At 45.0% G+C, this 14,631-nt stretch overlaps 1 protein-coding gene across 3 annotated transcripts in view; it reads right to left on the reverse strand.

The window, feature by feature from the left end:
* Window positions 1-8,925: 8,925 nt before the first annotated feature.
* RBBP6 (RB binding protein 6, ubiquitin ligase) overlaps window positions 8,926-14,631 on the reverse strand; it is a 39,556-nt gene continuing 33,850 nt past the window's right edge. For all 3 annotated transcript variants that reach the window (XM_034784393.1, XM_034784392.1, XM_034784394.1), the window contains 2 exons: window positions 12,875-14,623; window positions 8,926-10,926 (listed from right to left, as the gene is read on the reverse strand). In XM_034784393.1, the coding sequence (XP_034640284.1) occupies window positions 9,348-10,926; window positions 12,875-14,623 (3,328 nt within the window). In that variant the 3' untranslated portion in view covers window positions 8,926-9,347. The remainder of the gene's footprint in view (window positions 10,927-12,874; window positions 14,624-14,631) is intronic.

A 14,631-nucleotide genomic window follows, 5' to 3' on the forward strand; every position in this document is an offset into this window, starting at 1 on the left:
GAATACCAGCGCGGACAGCCTGTTCCGTGCTAGGGCAGTCAGGATCTCGACTGCTCACACAAAGCAAAGCTGAATGGGCTACCTACATGGACCCAGAAAAACTAGAGTGTGAATTCACACAAGATTTTCAGAAAGCGAGTCCTCCCCTATTCAGTGGGGAGCTGCAGACCTGCACATTCTGTGAACTTCTCACTAGTCAAAAGATAGGAAAGATCACTGGGTGCCCTGTTACAAAGCCAAGTACATGACCTCCTGCATTGCCCTCTTCCCACTTCCATTACATCTAAACCCAGGCCCCAGTCCTACAGCTGGCTCTGTGCAGAGCCTTAAATCAGTGGGGTGCAGCCCAGGAGCCAAGGATCAGCTGGCATGGATCGAGTTGAGGAATTGGGGCCCTAGACTGTAAGGCCTCGTCTACCCTGGGATTTGAACTGCTAGCAGCGCTGCACTAGTGTAGACACAATCTACACCAGTGCAGTTTACCCCTATGCAAACCGTACTGCCCCAGCATGTGCTGTATTCACACTAGGGGTTTGCACTGGTACTGCTACATCCGTGGTTGGAATCCCAGTGTAGACAAGACCTTTGTTCTTTGACGAAGGGACCCTGTCTTCTCCCTGTTCTAGAAGACATCTACCACCCCTCTGGGTGATGTATAAAAGAAAAATAATAAAGTAAAGAGGAATAAATCAGAAAAAAAGCACATAGTGGGCAGAAGTTTAATGATCATTTCACGTCTTATCTGGCTGCTCAGATAGTCAGCCCTTTGGGCTGGGACAGTGTCAGTATGTCTGTCTGCACAGAGCCCAGCACAACTGGAGTGCTCGAGAAATAACCTATAATACAATGCAATATCGGGTACCACAGGTCTTGCAACAGCTGTTCACTTAGAAGAGGCTGTGGTGCCACTTACTATTAAAGCTAAGATTTTTGTCATGGATATTTTTAGTAAAAGTCAGGGACAGGTCAGGTGAATTTTTCTTTATTGCCCATGACCTGTCCCTGACTTTTACTAAAAATATCCATGATAAAATGGGAAGGGACTGGGCAGCTGTGGGGTGGCTGGGAGTTCTGCCCCCCCCCATGGGGACTCAGAGCACCAGGGTCCCCCTGCGTCCAGCAGCAGAGGGGAGCTGTAGGGTCCCCCCGCCCCCTCCCCAGCAGCGGAGGGGAGCTGTGGGAATCCTTCTGCCGCCACGGCAGCGTGGAGCTGCAGGGGTCCCCATGTACCCCGTGGCAGATGGGGACTGCGGGGGTCCTCCTGCCCACATGGTGGTGGAGAGGAGCTGCTGGGGTCCCCCTACCCCGCTGTGGCTGGCGAGGAGCTGTGGGGGTCCCCCTGTCTGGGAGCTGTAGAGTTCCCCCCTACCCCATAGCAGCAGTGGGGAGCTGCCAGGGTCTCCCTGCCACCATGCTGGTGGGGAACTGCAGGGATCCCCGTGTCCCCTGCAGAGGCTGGGAGTTGTGGGGTACCCCCGCTGCCCATGGCGGCTGGGAGCAGGGGTACCTCACAGCTCCCTGCCGCTGAAGGAGGCGGCAGGACTCTGCAGCTCCCAGCCACCGGGGCTGAAGTCATAGAGGTCTTCGGATTCCGTGACTTCCGCGACCTACGTGACAAAATCGTAGCCTTATTTACCATTAATAGTTCACATGGACTGGGACTCTGCGAGCTTGTGTAGTGAGTGAGGCTGCAGCCAAGAGAAAAGAGTACAAAACTCCCAGGAGACCCACAGTTTATGTGAAATATTGGTTTTCTGGGCACAGAGAATGATCTTGCGGTTGTCTCCAGAATGGGTTTTTCACACAACATACAGCCAACCTGTGAAACTCCTTGCCAGAGGATGTTGTGAAGGCCAAGACCATAACAGGGTTCAAAAAAGAACTAGATACATTCATGGAGGATCGGTCCATCAATGGCTATTAGCCAGGCTGGGCAGGGATGGTGTCCCTAGCCTCTGTTTGCCAGAAGCTGGGAATGGGCGACAGGGGATGGATCACTTGATGATTCCCTGTTCTGTTCATTCCCTCTGGGGCACCTGGCATTGGCTACTGTCAGAAGACAGGATACTGGGCTAGATGGACCTTTGGTCTGACCCAGTAGAGCCATTCTTATGTTCTCATGAGCTCACAGCAGTTTACAAAGAGGTTTTACAAGATGAATTCAAGTACAGCTATGCCACCTACCTAAATTACCAGGCTGACACAACCCTGCCTCGCTTTATTGCACAATCAAGGGCTAATTTCTCCCATCGATATCCAGGCTCTGATGGTTGCACCTAGAAGAAGGGGAAAAGGCACCCCCTTGTTTGCATTCAATTCCTCCTGGCTCGCCCAGCACAGCTGCATGCCTGGCAGACACACGGTGAGCTGGCAGGGAAGGCTGGAGAGTGGGGCAGGGTAGAGGCCGAGGATTCGGGGCATTGTCAGCATTCTGGGCGTTTTCTGACCCTCGGAAGGCAGGACCTATTTCCAATCAGGATCCTGGGGGAGCAGTTTGCTCTCACACCAGACTCCTCCCGTGTTCTGGGGCTGCCCAGGTGCAGGGTGCCAGGGCTGTGGACGATGGGGTGGGAGTGTGCAGGGCCAGCAGTGACCCAGCCAGCTTTGTATCAGCTGCGTCCGGCTAGCAGGCAGCCTCACTTTCTGCATGCGGAGCGTGCCGCAGGGCCTCAGTGGAAGCTGCGATCTCTGGGCCACGTGGCGAAGCAGTCCCTTCCAGGTGGTGCTAGGCAGAGGGGAGACGGGGCTCACCCTGTGCCGCCTCATAGCGAGGGCTGCCTCAGGATTTGCTTTGGGGCCTTTTCTACACCTGCCCAGGGTCTCCAGCAAACCTCAGAGCCAGCTGTTCCCTCCCCAAACTCTAGGCCCAGGTGACCCCTTCCCCAGCAGGGCCTCAGAGTCTCCCATCTCTTCCCCACTCGCTCTGCCCTGGGGAAGCTCACCTGGGCTCCGACGTCCTCACTGCAAACACCGCTTGTAGGCAGCTGTTGCAGTCACACCCCAGCACCCCCCAAGTGGTGCAGGGCTGTGCTGCAGATCTGGCCCCCTCTGTAGCCTGTTGCACGGAGCAGAGCTGCAAAATAGGATTCCCTAGGACATCCGCCTCCCCCGGCATCCAGGGCCCTGACATCTCTCATCAGTTCTGGGGGAGAGACACCAGCACCCACTTTCCCCACTCAGGCTTCCACTCCCTTCTGCACCAGCTGTGCTGGATGGACACCAAGCCCCAAGCGGCCACACAGCGCCTGGCCTTGCAGCTACTTGATTTACAAGAATCATTAGGAAATTATTGCTGAAAAGGCTCCTTAAAAGTTCCCTGTTTCCCCACCTCTGCGATCCCTGAAGGGAGCTGCACAAAGCTCCCTGTGCAGATTGCCCCAGTCCCTGTGAGCTCCTCCCCACCTGTGCTCCTCAGTTGCTTTTTGACTCTAAGATGGAGTGCAAGCTCCTCAGGGCAGGGACCACGTCATCTTAACCCAGCAAAAGGCGAGCACGTGCCCCTCAGCTCTGTACAAAGAATCATCACACGCCTTTGGCGTCACGTAGCAACGTTGTACACAACCCGGCACAGCCACGCCCAAGGGGAATGGCTGCAGAGACGGGCAAGCCAGCCGAGGGCTGGACAGCTGAGGCTTAAGCCTTGGTGCCAGTCAGATACCATCTATGAGTCTCTGTCTAATGGCTGCAGTTCCGGTGCACCAGAGAAATGCACCAACGGACTGTAGTGCAGCATAGTGCCCTAGGACAAGGGCTTTGCCACTTCTTTTTTTGTTTTTTTTTAAAACACACGCACAAAGCATGGGCTGACCCGACCTAGCTTCTTGTTTTTAATCACAAACATACTCATCTAGTTCCATTTGCTGCCACAGCATCACTTGGTCACACTAAGCCCAATCCAGGCACTGGGTGACACACGGAGGGCTGGGACCTCACATGGTGAGTAGTAAATAGGAGCTTAACACAGACCTTATTTTTCACGGGGAGGTGGGTTAGTACTGGAGAGAGAGAAGCAGAGAATTTAACAGTAGGTTCAAGTGGAATTATTCCTACTTGAAATGTTTCTCATAAGTCTCCTGAAGGAAGCCAACATCTGGTTAAGTCAGATTCTAACCAATGAGTGTGCAGCTGTAGAGGCTGAAGACTATGTTCATACGGGGCCCACATGTTGCAGGGCTGGATAAAGCTCACAAAGGCTACAGTACCTTACACTAGATTTCTTCCCGTTATTCAGTATACAGCGATGACAGTCACAGCAAAGCTTCATGCTCCCCCTCCAGTACAGACCCTAACCTTTGAATGGCTTTTACCAAGACCATCTCGTCTCTGCTACCCAACTGACTTCCTCAAACATTGTACTTCCTAGCTTGTGTTCAACTGCAGGGAGAAGCCTAAATAATTCAATGAGAAACATTGTAGCTTTATAGCCCTTCAGAGTACAGGTAGAAATTAACAGCAATCTCTCTCCACCCCCAACAACCATCACTTGATCGAAGACCATGTGGAGTGGAATCAGTTGCACTGCCTGCGCTGTTTAAGGGTGTGGAACATTATAGGAGATGGAAGAAAACAAAAGTTACCATAAAAATTATACCACAATGCCTGTAATTACAAGAAGGCCATTGTGGTAACTAAGAAAGACCATGTAGTACATCAAATTCCTATTTAGCCAGATGACTTCCCCAGTGTAAATTTCAGGCTTTATAACGTGGGACTCAAACCTTTGCTTGAAATTCCCCCTCTCCTGCTACCAATCTCCATTTTCCTTTAAGGCTGGCATGGAGCTGAGGGTCTGAGAGGAGACAGAAGCAGTTTTGGAGTTTTTGATTCTTGCTCCAGCACATTAAGGTACATATCGAACACCAAGCAGCCATTAATGGGGAAGGAGGGGTTTAAATGCTTTCCCAGGTCTGAGTTTCATATACCAATTTCAGAACATTCCAGTGCTTTAGAATAAGTGGTATGATCTTGCACTTATACCATCTTTACATCTCTCAACTATTTCATTTGTTAAGCACTCAGGGTGCTCAGTGCTGTCCAAAACAAGATGCAGACAGTTCCTAGGCAGAGCTTACCAAACATTAGAGATGGGAGCAGAGGCATTACATGGAAGCATTATCTAATACAAGGGCTTTCATTTTCTTTTCATAGCACAGACTAGATCTGAAAAGAGAGTGCGCCTCAAGGGCCATCTGTTATTGGCCATTAAACATCCTTGTGCCAACTACAACAAGTGTTTACATGGAAACCAGTATTAGGAAAGTATTTAAATTTATTTACAATTATAAAAATGTACAAACACACCTTAGAGTGGAGGCACCTTTTCATAAGTTACAAAAGCAATCAACTAAAACTAGCAATCCATGTGTGTTTAACTTCTTCTAGCACAATTTAGTACCAAGATGAGACAGCACAATAAACCAGACTTGTTTGGGAGCTCCGCTCTTACAGGATTGGCCGTTCTTGCAGTTCCCAACTCTACCAGGGCCCCAGCCTTAACTGGAGTCTCTGGGTAATACCACAATATACATTTTAATGGCTTATTTTAAAAACACCTGTGCATGAGTATTTGGGGGAGGGGGATGGAAAGTGTGGGTGAGAAGCAGCCGTCAACCTACTGCACTGATGACTGGTACCATGTTCTCAGAAGAGAAACTAAAACAGGTACACATTTCACTGACAAGTAGGACTTGGGAAACCAGTGTAGTTGTTAAAGGCCAGGGCATGTTTCTCTAGATCTACAAAAAGTTTATAAAACCTTTATCCAGAGGCATAATAGGCAGTACATTTTGCAATGAATATTTATTTTTGCTGCAGAGGCAGGGTAATAATCTTCAAACTTATAAATTCCTAGTTTCAGGATCAATATAAATCTCACTGGGCAGATGACAATGTTTTGTGGTTTCTCTCTACTTGAAGTGATGCAACAATGTGACTGCAGTTTCTAGAGCCAGTGGTTGTCTTGTCACTAGCCCAATGCCAGTTCTTCCAGCAGTTGCATGAAATGCAATCACCTGATTGGCCTTGGCTAAGGCAGTGGCAACAACAATACATTGTGTACAAGGCAGACCTAGTGGGGCTGACAGGTGTATTCAGATTTTGTTGTTGTTGTTGCCCCCTCCATAGGGTGTGTGTATGTGTCGGAGGGGAGGGAGGGTTGTTTTTACATTAAACATTCAGATTGTCTTGTTTCTCCACAGAACTACCAATGGCTAATGCAGATCTAGTAAGTTTATGGCAGAACTAGTGAAGTCTGCTTTTAGAAAGAATTAGTTTTAATCACACTGGTCAAAGCTCTTATTTCGGTTTGTTTTTGTTAACATCTAACATGCTTTTGGGAGAGAGCTGTTCAGTAGAGACAAGCCTCACCTCCATGCCTTCTAGTAATGGCTGAGCACTTACAATCTCCGGAACTCCAGTAAAAACAGGTGTGTGTGGGTGGGTGGAGCCTTAGTTGCCAAACATTTATCAGCCTGTAAAACTGAAGTGATCATTGATTGCAAGGCCACTTTCAATATTTAATTGTGCTGAATAGATCGCAAAGGCAGTTAGGTCCTCTGCAGTTCACGAGAGCCATTTCCACATCTCCAATTCCTGCTCTTTACCTTAAAGTAGCAGATTTCATTCTGACAGGCCATTCCATGTTCAGCTCAAATCACAGCATCAAATATCTTATTCCTTCTGTATTGCAAATGCATTCTGATGGCTGATTAAAGACTGAATCAAGGGGAGAGACCCTTCATCAATAAACGAAACCCTAGACAAGATGGAACACTAGTGGATTTTCCCAAGGTTGGAAGCCAGAAACTCTCATGGGTCATTCTGTGGAAGCAATTTATATCAAAGGGACTTGGCCATTTTGTCAAAATTTGAAAAGCTGGTTTAGATGTTAGAAAAGCATCTTTTGCTGTGTGCATCCAGTTCTCTTTACATTCTCAGTTAAGGACATCTCAGTTTCACTACACTGAAGTCATTGGAGTTGCACCAGAGATTAATTTGACCCCACAAGTCTTAAAAACATGTTTGGAGCTACTCCCTTCATAGCACACTATGGATTGCATGAAAACTTAATACATTAATACTAAAGCACATTTCCTTCAGAAATTTGTTGGATATAAGAGGTTGATCAAAAGTGACAATGGTACCTCATCCTCTTACATTCAAGGTTGAACACAACAGCTGTATTTCAGTCTTTTCCATCCCAAGAAATTTGGAAAGGAAGATTCTGCACATATTACCTCAAAATTCACTGGAGAGACACAGTGAACAATCTCCTAAAAAACCCTAACACAGGTTTTACAGCTCTGATGCAAAGGATATATAAACTGAACTTCTAAAAACAGCGGCTTTGACAGTTTTTTTAACAATGGGTTATGAAGAACTACAGCTTCTTGTCTTTTTTTGTGAAGGCACACGGTGCTAATCAACTTCCAAAACCTGATTTCTAAACAGAGGTCTTATTTTGAGCCTAGACAATAAAGAGCATGTTAACATTTTCTTCTAACTGGAGTTTTAAGAATTTAACTGAAGCCTGAAGGAGGTTGCTGTATTCATCAGGTCCGAACAGGGGGATCCCTTTCCATTTTCAGAGGCATCGTTCTAATGAGTAAGAGATACAGGAATACAGAGAATAGAAGGGGTCACACTTTTACAGATGCATTCGAATACCAGCCCATTTTGCTGTTTACTTAGCTATGAAATGGCTGCACAAGATTGGAATGTGGGAACATTTAGAAAGATGTGCATGCAACAACTCTACTTCCTATACATTTGCCTAATTGTTTTGGTTCTTCAAAGCAAAAATTTGCTGGCTTATCCCTAAAATCTGCTACTCCTTTGTACAGCAGAAGATGCCTTAAGTCCACCATAAGAAAAATGCCTTACCATAAAAATGGGAAATTTGCTGCTGGGAAATGGAATCCAAAATTCATCCCGATTTATTACTGTTTTAGCTAGCACAAGCACCTGAATGCTCATCTTTAACCCCATGCTTACTGAATGAAGGCCACGCCCCGTAAACAGGCTGGAATGAGTTTACCTTCTCTCCTGACTGGTCAAACTGCTGCCACCACAAACAACGCCACTTTTGAAGAAAATAGTCTCCACAGGCAGGAAGCCCTGAAATGCCGCTTTTAATTTAAATAGTTCCAAACAGAACTCAGTTTAGGTCAAATCCCAGAGCCACTGAAGTCAAGGGGGTTTTGCCATCAGCTTCAACTAGTATCAGGATTTGGCTCTTAATTCACAGTGAAAAATACTTCTCGCCATGTTAACTTCCCCACTGTTGAACACTGTTACGTTAATAAAAAAGTGACACTGTAGGTCTTCTTTAAATGATCAAAATCATTACTTTTACACTTTTTCTGTATTTCCTCTCATCACTCAAAATGTTTATATAAAAAGGAACTGTCATCACAGTAGAAAACAGCCCGTTATAAAGCAAGAGCTTCTATTTTAAAGACACAAATATCTTGGTGATCAGCAATGATACAAAAGGAAATACAGAATATAGGACATGTTTCCTAAAATACATTTGTAAACATCTGCCAGAGTGTGGCAATGGTTCTTTAACATAAATTGGAACAATGTTGACACGTGACAGCTTTATATATACAACATTTTTAAAAGTCAGTACCGGCTACGTAGAGTGGCTATTGATTCAGGTAATATACCTTTTTAAATATAAAAACATCTAGTTGGCATAACCTGGCACATAAAAAAAGCTCTTTTTTTGCACCAACCCCCTTTATTAGTGCAGCTCAAAACTTTCCTCAAGTTCTACTGTTTTTTTTAAACGGTTAAAACTGTTCTATTACGTTCAGTACATTTCGGCTGCCTAAAAGCTTTCATTTGTCATTTTTGTTTGCCGCTGTTCTTACCCATACCCTGTTTACGTTCAGCTACTATTGCAAATTCCATCACATTGAATAAAGTTTACTGAAAACTTTTTATTGTAATCAAAAAGGGACATAACAGGGCTGTAATGTATTCTGCAAATCATTCTGCTGATATTTCAGAACTGATATCAGCTTTTTCTGCCAGGCAATTAAAAAAAATTCAAATGTGAAAATTTTCACAGTACAGTAAACTCCACCCAAACTAATTAACGGTGGTTCAAAATAAGATGCCTCAGCAAAACCTTTCGTGTTACATGGTCACAACTCACAATTCTGTACAAAATGTTCACTTTATAAAGCTCTGATGTAAAAATCAAATAATCAAGCAGCAATATTTTAAGTGCAGCACAGGGTCTTTCATGTCATTATTTACAAAGCTTGAATTTGTTTACATTATAACAAAATTTAATACAGATGACTTAATAATTAAGTCAATTTCTCTTATCTGTCATTTTATACAGCGACAGATTTCACTTTTTGGTCATCTTTCTCTTTCTCCTTTTCTTTATCTTTGCTCTTCTTGGATTTTTTCTTCTTGTGTTTGTGTTTTTGGCTTTTCTCCAATTCAGATTCATTTCCAGTGTGTTTCTTATGTTTCTTGTGTTTTTTATGCTTCTTATGTTTCTTTTTGTCTTTTTTCTTTTTCTTTTTCTTGCTGTCCTGACTCTCTGCTGAGCTTGCGCTGCTGCTGTGGCTTCGAGTCTGACTTTCAGAAGGGCTTTGACTACGACTGCGGCTAACACTGGGACTACTTTGACTCTGATTTCTACTTACGCCAGGTTGGCCAAGCGTTGCTTTAACTGCAGTCTCTTTAGATTTATCCACTGCCTTTTCTTTCAGTTCTCTAGTATTTCTTCCTATAGAGTCTTCATCTTTTGTCGACACATTACTCTCACTGTCACTTTCATTGTAGTCTGGTACAAATGCAGCCTCATCAGTTTCTCTAGTTAAGTCAGAAGAGAGTCGAGAGGAGTGGCTTAACTGAGGCTTAGGTTTGATGGTGCTCTTGTCACTTTGCCCAGTAGCGTGTTCTCTCTCAGTTTTTGCATCCGGTGATCCGTGTTTGTAAGATGATTTATTGCCACTTGTGTCTCTGTCTTTATTGCTCTTTGTTTCTGATATGTGTTTCTCTCTCTCTTTACCTGAACTTCTATCTAGAGATTTGTGTTCATCAGATGAACGTTTGGAATCATACGCTGTTTTGTGATCATACTGTCTTCTGTCCCTCTGAGGGCTATAGCTGCTCCTTTTGGACTCTACAGTTCCCTTTTTGGACAATTCTGTACGTTCATCTCTTGGTTTACTCTTCTGGCCTGATGCAGACTCTCTATTTCGAGAAGGGGAGTCTTTTCTCCTTGTTAACTCATTCTTTTCATCTCTACGCTTGAAACTAGAATGATCCCTGCTGCTATCATAGTCAGATTTTTTGTCCCTGTTAGGAGTAAAATCTCTAGCAGAAGATCCACGCCCAGTATCATGTTTATCTGAGGATCTGCTGTCTTTGGAAGATTGAGAAAGGTTTTTTAGGTTTCCTTGTTCAGTCCCACGTTCTGAGTGGCCTTTTTCTGGTTGAACACTGCTCTTCCTTCTCTCAGAAGTGTCCTGGTCTGACACAGAATGATCCCGGTCTTTGGTTTTCCCTTTTTCATTTGACACAGAATTTTTCGAACTTTTTGCTTCATGCTGGGAGCTTTCATAATTTGCTTCTTTTGCAGTTTTCTGTGTTTTTTCCAAAGGCTCATTTTCTTTTTCATTGTGTTTCACAGGGTTTGTGGGCTTAGCACTGACATTTTTTACAACACTAGCAGGTTTTCCTACATTTGAAGGTGCTTGCGTAGATTTAACGTCTTCCTCTTCAGACTCAAAGTCATCTTTATCCCACTTTGACTGAGGAACCTGAATCATAATAATGACATCTTCAGCGGGGGCTGTTATATCATTATTATATTCTTCCATGGTCTTAATGACCGTTCGTTTTGCATCTGGCTTTTCTTCAGACTTCCTAACAGGGCTGCCTCCAGTAGAGCTAGTGCTAAGGTTGGGGCGGGGGGAGAGGAGGAGGAGAAAGTAAAATATATACATTAATAAAGATCTAAAACCCAGTTACAGCAGATTATCTGTACATCACTTTGATTAACAAAAATAAAATGTTTTTTGTTTAATTTCACAATTGAAACTCTAAATCTTCAATATTCCTTTCAAAAAAATTCATATTATAAAAGTGGGCAAGAGAGGATGATCCCACAGGGTAAGAATTATGAGCCATAATTTAATATAGCATCTCCCTATTATGCATTTAATTAGTTTATGCACTAGATTATCAGATTGGGGAATCTCTTGTCTGAGAATTCCTGGGTGTCCTAGTTCCACCAGTACTAGACAAACAAGGTAGTTCCTTCACCTCTTCAACTGGCAGGTCAGCAACCAATGAGACTAATTTTCATCTGTCCAGCGGACCCATGGCCCCTTTGTGTTACAGTTCTTTTCTAGACAGCATTTATTTTTAAAATGCCTGTTACAGTAATCCAAAAAATCCCATTCTACATGAGTCTATTATCTTGCTTTTAGCAGTAGCCACACCTAATGGAAAAAAGGGCAGTAACATGTCACACAATAAATGAGGCATAGTACACACAGCCAGTTGGGCAACACTATACATGAGTGGGTGATAGACAGGAAGCAGCCGCAGCATCAGGTGGTGTACCTCTGCACCCCCAGACTGGGTCCTGCATGGAGTGGAACTTGGCTGAATTCGAGGATTTAGCTCAAAGAATCTGTTTGTTTTACACGAGTTTGATTTTTAGTAGATTAGATTGTAGTTTAAGGGCTTGTCTACAGGAACAATTAGTTCACAGCAATCTGGGGTATGAATCTACCCCCCACTAGCCTGCGACAGACTAAGGCCTGGTCTACACGAGGAAATTAGGTCGGCATAACTACATTGCTCAGTGGTGTGAAAATCCACCCCCCTGAGCAATGCAATTAAACTGACCTAACCCCGGGTGTAGAACAGTGCTAGGTGAATGGGAAAATTCTCGTGTCGACCTAGCCACTGCCTCTTGGGGAGGCGGAGTACTTACCACGAAGGGAGAACCCTTCCCATCAGTGAAGGTAACATCTTCACTGAAGCACTGCAGCTGTGCACCACTGTAGCAGTTTATGTGTAGACAAGCCCTAATTGTCCATGTGGACCCTGCTGATGTGCATTAACGGTTCGTTAATGTGCTTTGATCTAGTTCCATTTCAAAGAGGACTAGATCAAAGTGCATTAAACTGTTAATGTGCCTCAGCAGGGTCAGACCCCAGCTTGCTGTGAACTAAATGTTTTTATAGACAAGCCCATACACTACAATTGTTTGTACAGGTTGAACCTCTCTAGTGTGGCACCCTTAGGACTTGACCGGTGCCGAACCAGAGAATTTGCCGAACTACGGGAGGTCAATGCAGAGTGCCAGCAGGTCTCCACAGGCACGGGAAGTAGAGGTGCGGGGGGTGCTGCAGCACCCCCAGGCTTTGCACCCACTGTGGCCTCCCACCCAGGGGGGCTGATGCCGGCCCCAAGTCCTCCCGCTCCCTCCCGGAGCTTGAATGGTGCAAATCAGCTGTTTGTGGCGCTCCAGAAGCGCTGGGAGGGAGGAGGAGTAGTTGATAAGCGTGGGGCCACCAGCGCGCGAGAGGTGCGGGCGGCGGGGGAAGCTTGGCACCAGTGGATGCTCCGCACCCACTAATTTTTCCCCATGGGTGCTCCAGCCCAGGAGTACCTATGGAGTCGATGCTTATGCCGGACCACTGATGTTACCGGACCAGGGAGTGCCGGATTAGAGAGGTTCAACCTGTAGTATAACACTACCATTGCTTGATTGTGGTTCATATGTTCATTTTACTATCAATTTAGTTGTTCCTGTCATTAGACAACTCAAAGATTTTATTTTATGGAGAGTAGAAGAGACAAAACGAGTAAAGAGGAAATCAGAAGGTACCTGGTGTAATCTACAAGAGTTGAACTGGATCCATCAGCCGCTGTTACTTTTCTTCTCATTTTTCCTTTCACTTTTTCTTGTTTACCTTTGCTGCTGGGTGGCTCGGGTTTCTCGGCAGGTTCTTTTGTAGGAGGTACATTTTCCCCACTTACAATCTTTTTGCCTGTTTCTCGGTTTAGTTTAATCTTTTTTGCTGGGGCAATCAGACAAGCAGCTTTGTCCTTTTCAGGAGATCTCTCTGCCTTTTCACTATCAGGCTCAGTTTTTCCCTTTGGTGATGGTTTCACTTCAGCAACTTCTGCTTTAGAGGTTTTTAATGAAGTGGTTTCATGTTCCTTTTCTACCTTTTCCTCTGCCTTTCTTTTTCTTTTTTCAGGTTTTGTATCAGTAGGTTTGCTTTTTTCCATCGGTTTTTTTGACTTCTCTTCCTTGCTCGATGGCTTTTCTGGCTTGGATTCTTTTGGATGCTCTTTCTTTGCTTTTTCGTCCTTGGCTGGTCTGGTTTCTGGATGCTCTTTTGTCACTTTTGGGTTAACTTTCCGTGGTGTGCCAAGTGCCTTCTCATCCTTTTGAGAGGACGTCGATTTAGTACTGTCGGTCTTTGGCAACTCCTCCTTGGCTTTTTTCACAGGAGGCTCAGTTCGAGGAGACTTTTCACGATCAGCCTCTGCTTTTTCTTGGGGTGCTTTAGAGGGTTTTACTAAACTGTCTTTCTTGGTAGTGGCAGCTCCTTCTGTTTTCCGTTTTGTCTTGTCAACTTTTACTTTAGGTTTATCTTTCTCTTTTTTCTCCTTTTCAGATACTGGTTTAAAAGCAATGGAATCTGCTTCCATAGGCTCATCTCTGACAGGTGTAGCATCATCCCTACTTGGGAGCATGAACAGGGAGTCAGTTTTAATTTCTTCCCCCCCACCAGGCTCTCTGGGCTTTCGCGAGCCTTCCAACAACTCAGCATTGGGAAAGCCTTCACTCTCTTCCCCTTTCCTTCTCTTTCTATGCTTTTTATGTTTATTTCCTTTGCCATCACCTGATGGATTTTCGGCTTCCTTTTCCTTCGATTTTGTAGGATCTTTAATGTTGTGGCCTTCTCGGCCTGAAGGCTTTTCTGGATAATTGCTTCCTATATTGCGACTTCTATGGCTTTGTCCACTAGCAAAATCCTCTCTACGACCCCGAGCATATGGGGAATTCTCTCGCCTGGATCCTGGTGGACCAAATCGGTCTGGAGAAAAGTTCTCTCTATTCACTGGAGGTCTAGGCTGAGCTCCAGCAGCGTAGCCCTTGTAAAACTTTTCATACCACTCTCGATAGTTCCTTTCCCATTCTCTGTATCTTTCCTTTTCAAATGGATCTCTAAAATCAACAGATCTGCCATAGTATGCTTTCATGTCATATGGTGGAACTTCTCTATACCGGTTAATATATTCTCTTTCTCCCTCTCCTTGAGGTATAGTCCGCTTAGTGGGGGATTGGCCTCTAAAAGCTGGAGATCTTGATCGTGAATGGTATCTTCTATATGCGGGTGACCTTGATCTCGAACGATGATATCCATGGGACCTTGACCTAGAACGATAGTTACGACTCTTCCCCCTGCCTCTTCTTGGGTATGGAGGTGATCGTGAGTATGAACGAGAGTGTGAGCGACTAAAAGATCGAGAGTAGGAACGAGAGCGGGATGAACCTGATCTTGACTTGGAGTACGTATATGAACTTCTAGAGTAAGATGAAGCACTATATGGTGACTTGGACCTTAAAAA

This window comes from Trachemys scripta, chromosome 10 (assembly GCF_013100865.1).
Source record: "Trachemys scripta elegans isolate TJP31775 chromosome 10, CAS_Tse_1.0, whole genome shotgun sequence".
NCBI lineage: Eukaryota > Metazoa > Chordata > Testudines > Emydidae > Trachemys > Trachemys scripta.